This window comes from Lithobates pipiens, unplaced genomic scaffold (genome assembly GCF_037356315.1).
Source record: "Lithobates pipiens isolate NorthernLeopardFrog02 unplaced genomic scaffold, aLitPip1_a1.2 Scaffold_18, whole genome shotgun sequence".
NCBI classification, from domain to species: Eukaryota; Metazoa; Chordata; class Amphibia; order Anura; family Ranidae; genus Lithobates; species Lithobates pipiens.
The window spans coordinates 189736993-189745209 of NW_027507758.1; the positions used below are offsets into that span (position 1 = coordinate 189736993).

At 46.0% G+C, this 8217-nt stretch overlaps 1 protein-coding gene across 1 annotated transcript in view; it reads right to left on the minus strand.

The window, feature by feature from the left end:
• LOC143987602 (ADP-dependent glucokinase-like) overlaps positions 1-813 on the minus strand; it is a 69270-nt gene extending 68457 nt beyond the window's left edge. Inside the window, exon 1 of the mRNA XM_077486462.1 lies at positions 540-813. Within this exon, the coding sequence (XP_077342588.1) occupies positions 540-723 (184 nt within the window). The 5' untranslated portion in view covers positions 724-813. The remainder of the gene's footprint in view (positions 1-539) is intronic.
• Positions 814-8217: the final 7404 nt, after the last annotated feature.

Sequence of the window (8217 nt, forward strand, 5' to 3'; positions counted from 1 at the left end):
CCAATCAGTAAACAGTTTGCGTTCATTTGGAAAAATCCAAGGCTCCTGCTACTGTTAATCACAGCCAGTGAGGTGAGAGCAGGGCTAAACCCTGCTCTGTGTCTTATGGACGGAGAAAGACAGCTGGGGAGCGACCACGCACGAGTGCCCCCGCAGCAAGCACCTTGCTATGGGGGCACTCGGGAAGGGGCCCAGACCACAGCTGGGGGGCCCGAGAAGGGGAGGGGCTGCTCTGTGCAAAACCACTGCATAGTGCATGTAAGTATGACATGTTTATTTAAATATATATATATATATATATATATATATATATATATATATATAGCAAAGATATTTAGAGTACATTTACATGTTGCAGTATTATTTTTAACACTTTTCATATAATTTTGTAGTTTTAAAATGATCGTAAAGGGAAAAAAAAAATGATATGAAAGAAGCGTCCGGAATAATACTGCAATATCTAAAACGTACCATCTTCATCAATATCTTTGCCATTGTCACTTTGTACATCAGATTGGTGACACAGATAACGTACTCACCGATTGCAATACGAGGAGGACGGTGGACATCCAGTCCAGCTTTTTGCTCAGCCTGAAGCAGAGATGATAACACTGTATCCAACCGGTTCTGCAGGTTGTCCTCTTCTACATGGCGGAACCAGTAGGCAACCAGCAGGGCAAGTAAAGATAAAAGTGGGAGACACAGGAGCTTGGGGGCAGCCATGGAATGTCAAACACACTCTTCAAAATCAAAGCTCACCACATAGGATATCAGTCCTGTTCCTAAAAAGTAGCAAAACACACACACACACACACACACACACACACACACACAAAGAGCAGCTACTACCACAGGCACAGAGCACTCACATATGTATAGTAAAGAGTAAAATGCAATGGCACATCTGTGCAACACTATCTACACTTCACAGACATGCACAGTCATCACACAGCAGCTGGCAGAGCATGTGCCCATTTATGTGAGAGCTGAGGTAAGCTGCTGCCTGTTTAATTCAGGTAAGATAAACAGTCACCTTCCTGCCACATCCAGCTTCTCCCATCCACCACACACAGCCAGCAGCTGCTCTCCCAGCACTGGCCTCTTCCTCTGTCTGGGGAGGAGCTAGAGACACACACACACGGAAGCTGCTGCACAGCAATACTGAGGAGGGTGTGCCTGCTCTGCTCCTTTGCTCAGCATTGTGTTTGTGCCATGTCACTGCTGTATGCTCAAACTAGTAGAAAGAAGGGAAATCTAGTAACCTGCAAGACTGAAGTTATCTCAAAACATTTATCAATGGAATTCATAAAGAGCTCATTCACATGAGCAGCCAGGGATGGCAAAAGCAGGTGGTTGCGGCATGCTTCAAATGCCCACCTTAAGAAGGGCACGTAGTTATTCAGGGTTTGTACACAAATACCGCTATGTTTTGCTTTACTGCTGCTGCAGCAAAAATTGAACAGCAATCGGCGGGGAATGTTGTGCTACCGAACGAAACCCAAGCACATGGGTTGTGTGGCAAGCCAACTGTGATGTAATTGCAGTGCAGCATTTACAGGGTTAACGCAGGCGGTGAGGAGGCAACATATCACATCTTTAAGCCCTGGTTCACACCCATGTTATTTGTCATGCGGTTTGACTGATCCAAATTGCATTTCAAGTCGCACCGCTTTGTCAGCAATGGAACTGTTCAAATCGCTGCGACTCATGTTGCAGCAACTGTGAAAAGGGCTCATGCACTACCTTTGCAGTTTCATTTTGACTTGCATTGCATTGACTGTTAAATGAAGTGTCAATTACAAATCACACTGATTGGCTTTGAAATCGCAATGAAGTAGCGCATTTTCAAAGCCACACTGGTATGAACCAGGGCTAAAAGAACGTAGGTGGTTGACCACACTCCAATAAATGAATCCTATATTGTAATAAATCCATAGAACAATACAGCATACCAATGAATTTCATGCTACAAAAGCACTGAGGCGTTTTTCAGGCTCTACAGCGCTAAAAATAGCGCCTGAAAAAAGCGGCTCCTTTCACTCCAGTTTCGCACTGGAGCTGTGCGCTAGGAGGACAGTAAAAAAAGTCCTGCTAGCAGCATCTTTGGAGCGGTGTATTCACCGCTACTACCCATTGAAATCAAACTGCCCTGCTAGTGGCGGAATAGAGCCGCTAAAACAACGGTAAAGCGGCGCAAAAAATAGCACCGATTTACTGCTGGCGGCCGCAACGCCCCAGTGTGAAAGGGGCCTTAAAGTGATTGTAAACCTTAGTTTTTTTTTAAAATAATAAACATATACTTACCTCCACTGTGCAGTTCGTTTTGAACAGTGTGGCCTCAAACCTCATCTTCTGGGGTCCACCCGGCGGTGCTCGTGGCTCCTCCTCACATCAGTAAACCCCCTGGAAGAAGCGGGCATGCTCCCGAGTTCAGCATTTGCGTGCTCCCGAGTTCAGCATTTGCGTGCATAGACATAGAATGGTGGACTTGACACCCTTGTCATTGGATTTGTTTGGCAGCAGCGGGAGCCAATAGCTGCGCTGCTATCAATCTATCCAATCAAGACCCGAGAACCCCAGGCAGAGAAGGTGAGCGCGTCTCTGCTGAGGGAACAAACAGGCTCAGGTTAGTAAAACGGGAGTGCTGGGGGTCGGTCAGTGTCAGAAGTTTTTTCACCTTAATGCATCAGATGCCAGTCGCGGGTATTTGCGTCATCGCTAGGGCTCCCTCCTCCTCCTTCCCTGGCCACCGGACCAGTAGGAGAGAGGAGCGGAGCCTTGCGCATTCGCAGTAGGGTTCCCAGTGTGAAGCCTGTAAGGCTATACCTTCGGGTTCCGTTACTTGCAACAGAGGCGGCATGCACCCGACAGCTGATGGAAACATCATCCGCGGTGCCGACATCGCTGGAATCCAGGTAAGTGTTCGATTATTGAAAGTCTTTTAATTTTTTCAGCGGTGGGAAGACCTCCTCTTTAACCACTTACAAACCGGACCATTTTGCTGGTCAAAGACCAGACCACTTTTTGCGATTCGGCACTGCGTCGCTTTAACTGACAATTGCGCGGTCGTGCGACGTGGCTCCCAAACAAAATTGATGTCCTTTTTTTCCCACAAATAGAGCTTTCTTTTGGTGGTATTTGATAACCCCTGCGGTTTTTATTTTTTGCGCTATAAACAAAAATAGAGCGACAATTTTGAAAAAAACGCATTATTTTTTACTTTTTGTTATAATAAATATCCCCCAAAAATATATAAAAAAACATTTTTTTCCCTCAGTTTAGGCCGATACGTATTCTTCTACATATTTTTGGTAAAAAAAATTGCAATAAGCGATTATTGATTGGTTTGCGCAAAAGTTATAGCGTTTACAAAATAGGGATAGTTTTATAGCATTTTTATTAATAATTTTTTATTATTTTTTTTTTACTAGTAATGGCGGCGATCAGCGATTTTTATTGTGACTGCGACATTGTGGGGGACCCATCGGACATTTTTGACACATTTTTGGGACCATTGTCATTTATACAGTAATCACTGCTATATAAATGCAGTGATTCCTGTGTAAATGACACTGGCAGTGAAGGGGTTAACCAGTGGGTGGCAGTGTAGGGGTTAAGTGTTCCTAGGGGTGTGTTACTAACTGTGGGGGGGTTGGGCTTTCATTTAGTGAACAATGATCTCTGCTCCAATCACATGAGGCAGAGATCAGCGTCACTAGTTGCTAGGCAGAATGGAGAAATGCTGTTTACACTGTTTATTTATTACACTGCTGTTTATTCAGCCATCCCGTGAGACGATCGCGGGTATGCCTGCGGCGATCGAGTCTGCGGGTCCCGCGACCGGACTCACGGGGGTCCCGACCAGCGAGCCGCCGGTGGCGCACTCCCGATGGCAGGGCGGCATTGAAGATTGGACGTACATGTACGCCAATATGCCTGCCCGTGCCATTCTGTCGACGTACATCGTCGTGCGCTGGTCGGGAACCGGTTAAAGTGTTTGTGATTCGAAGTCTAAATTGCAAGTAACTTTCAGAACCTCTATTAGAGTCTGGCATATCACACTATGGAAGTTATTTAACCACTTCAGTTCCGAAAGATTGCCTGCTTAAAGCGGGAGTCCGCCGGGACTCCGCGTTTTTTTTTTTTTTTTAAAGTCAGCAGCTACAAATACTGCAGCTGCTGACTTTTAAAATAGTGACACTTACCTGTCCAGCGCGCCCGCGATGTCGGCACCCGAAGCAGATCTCTAGATCGACACTCGAGTGCTGCCGCCGCCATCTTGGGTATGGGAATCAGGAAATGGAGCCTTTCGGCTTCATTTCCTGGTTCCCTACTGCGCATGCGCGAGCCACGCTGCGCAATGAGGACGGTCCCCACTGCCTCTGGGATCTGTGTGTTTCCCAGCAGGCAGCGGGGCACTTGCGGAAGGGGGCGGGCACTTGCGGAAAGGGGCGTAATGTACGCCCCTTTCCGCAGAGAGCTAGCCCGGAAGTGGGTGCAGTTACCTGGATTATCCAGGTAACTGCACCCCCCTCCCCCCTGAAAGGTGCCAATCGTGGTGCCGGAGGGGGGGAGGAATCCGATGAGCGGAAGGTCCATTTTAGGGTGGACCTCCGCTTTAATGACCAGGCCATTTTTTGCGATACAGCACTGCGTCACTTTAACTGACGATTGTGCAATGCTGTACTCAAACGAAATTGAGTTTGTTTGTTTTTCCCACAAATAGAGCTTTCTTTTGCTGACATTTGATCACCTCTACGTTTTTATTTTTTGCGCTATAAACAAAAAAAACTGTCAATTTTGAAAAAAACACAATATTTTGTACTTTTAGCTATAATAAATATCCCCAATTTTTTTTTAAAAAGCTATTTTTTTCCGCAGTTTAGGCCGATGTGTATTCTTTTTCCTATTTTTGATAATAAAAATGGCAATAAGCGTATATTGATTGGTTTTCTCAAAAGTTATAGCGTCTACAAATTATGGGAAAGATTTATGGCATTTTTATTACTATTATTTTTTTTTACTAGTAATGGCGGAAATCTCTGAACATTATGGCGGAGGGATCAGACACTTTTGACACATTTTTGGGACCATTGACATTCATACAGCAATCAGTGCTATAAAAATGCACTGATTACTGTGTAAATGTCACTGGCAGAGAAAGGGTTATCACTAGGTTAACTGTGTTCCCTCGTGTGTGTTCTAACTGTATGGGGGATGGAACTGACTAGAGATGACAGATTGTTGTTCTTAGCTAGTAGGAACACACAATCTGTCTCTCTTCTCCTCACAGAACAGGGATTTGCGTGTTTACGTCCCTGTTTTGGCTCTCGTGCCCACGATCACTCGTGGCTGGCGTTCATTGCGACTACCGGCCACACGCATCAGTTCCCCCACAATGCAGTGGGCGCACGCCTGCTATCCCTGCTTAAAGGGCGGTCGTACAGCTATGACGGCGCGCCGGAACATGCCGACCTGCCGCTGTATAATGACGGCGGCTTGTCGGCAAGCGGTTAAAAAAACATGCATTCTAAATACCTTATAATTTTGATAAAGTAGACAAAACAGTTGGAATTCAACTGCTCAAATTCTGCGCCATGTGAACAAAAGCAAATAAAAATATACACAAAGAGCAGCTCCCAAAAAAAGTGAAAAAAAACACCTATGGAGGGATAACGATAATAAAGGGCGCTCTGCAAAAAACATATTCTAAACCGCCAATTTGCAAAATATTTTCTAAACCACTCAATTAAATAACTGTGAAAAAATACTTGAAACAATATAGTGATCACCAGAGTAAAGATATGCACATAAATAATGACAATAATTACACTGGAGAAATAGTGAACATCAGTGAACCACCATACATAATACTAATAGTTGGCAATGTAAAGTCCCAATGACGTGTCTCTACAAAGAATGAATTCTGCCGAATTCTACCGATCCGGAATGTGGAAAACATTGCGACTCCCTCCACCATACACGTAGAACTACACCAGTAGTGAAGATACAAGTCCAAACTGCTTACGAGATCCGTTTGACCACTTTAATAAAAAAGTAAGTCAAATAACGCTTGTACAGGATAATGCCTGCTCATATGGATACTGATGCAAATGATAGTAGATGGTGTGTCTCTCTTCACAGACTCAAGCGGCAAATGTGAAAAAATGCAAAAAGATCCATAGCATAATACTTACTTTAATAAAAAATAAGTAAAAAACAGACAGCCAAAAGGCTCCTTACATGGTTATGTGCCTGACCTGGCACTGGGACTGCTCGCTCTGACCGAAAGAATCGCTCTCCAACCCAAGGAAAAAGTCCTTCCGCATTCGATATTGGCGTGCGTTCCAGGCCTGCAGACCGACGAACCAGAGGGCCAGAAATGGCATCGAATAGCGTGACCAAGTGCCTCTCCGACGTACGTTTCGTTGTTAACGTCTTCAGGAAGCGGATTCTATATACCTATTTACAGCTGTCTTCAGGCTGATCACATGACTTGGGAAAGTTTTACAGCTACGAGACAGGGCTTCTGAGGGAGGAGCCGTGATCTCCCTCTGACATCAGCCGGGGAGATCACATGGCCGGCCTGAAGACAGCTGTAAATAGGTATTTAGAATGCTAATTTTTTAAAATAACTTCCATAGTGTGGTATGCCAGGCTCTAATAGAGGGTCTAGCAGTGACAATTTTAGGTTTTTCATTTTTAATAATAGCTGTGGGGAGCGGAGACGGAGACAGAGAGAGGGAGCTGACAGGCAGGAAGGAGGGGGTGAGGGGGAGAGAGGAGAGCAGAGAGGACAGCAGCGTATGACAGAGGGACACACGGTGGTCAGGTCTTAGTAGCCCTGGTTACCATGGTCAGTATAGAGGGGGCATACAGGAAGTGTCAGGTTCAGGGAAATTTTTTACCGTTTAGAGGGTGGCAGATTACACAGCACAAGCACTGTGCTGTTTAATCTGCTTTAAGGGACCAGTTCCGGACCAGCCGCCGCAGTTGTACTGCGGCAGGTTGGCTTGGCTGGGCAAAGGGACATTACTCTACGTTGGCCGCAACGATTGGATATGCTTCAGAACCAGTCTCCAGGCCCAGGCCAATGATCTCTGGCCTGGACCTGGTGATTGCTTCTGGCGAATGAAATCCTTCCCCTGCCTGTGTAAGTGTAAACACAGGCAGCGGAAGTGATGTCATCTCCCCTCGTGGAACTCGTTTTGTTCCAGAGAGAGGAGAGAAGACATCTCACAATAAGTTGCACCAATACTACACTGACACAGTAGACATAGGCACAGTTGTCACCCCTCGATCGCCCCCCCCCCCCCCCCCGTTAACTCCTATTGTTATTTTTTTATAGCGTCAGGGCACCCGTGTATATTACCTAATAAAAGGTATAACCCCCTGATCACCAGGTGGGTGATATCAGTTTTAGCATCAGTTAGGGTCTGCGTCGCCCCAGGCAGCGTGAGATTAGTGCCAGTAGCGCTAACACCCATGCACGCACCACACATCTCCCTTAGTAGTATAGTGTCTGAATGGATCGATATCTTTGATCTGATCAGAACAATATTAGAGACCCCAATAGTTTAGGGTTCCCAAAAATGCAGCATTAGCGGGATCAGCCCAGATACCTACTTGCACCTGCATTTAGCCCCTCCGCCCAGCCTAGCCCAGCCCACCCAAGTGCAGTATCAATCGATCATTGTCCCTTACAAAACACTTAACACATAACTGCAGCATTCGCAGAGTCAGGCCTGATCCCTGCGAAAGCTAACAGTTTTTTTGGTAGCGTTTGAAGCAGTCGCTGACAGTCAGGTGCTCTTTTTTTTTTTCTGAGAGTCGCACTAGTGTACCAGTAAATTTAGAGGCCAAAATGTCCAATCAAAGGTATACTAGTGAAGAGGCCTACACGTTTCTGAGCCTGACAGATAAGGGTGAAGAGGAAGTCACCTATCGGTCCGATTCAGGCTCAGAATACAAACCAATAGACAGCAGCGGCACCCTAACAGATAGCTCTGATGTCGGAGTAGTGGTCCCTGCCAAGCGCACCCGACCCCATTCTTCTGCTGTTGTTGAGGTGCAAGAACCGCAGGGCTCTCGTATGGAGCAGCCAGTACTAGTGCCGCTCATCCTTCTGGTGAACTGGCAAGCACCAGCGGCCTAGTACATCCTGGTTGTACATCCAGCACTGCAGTAACACTTTTGTGACGTGGCAAGTCCCATAAG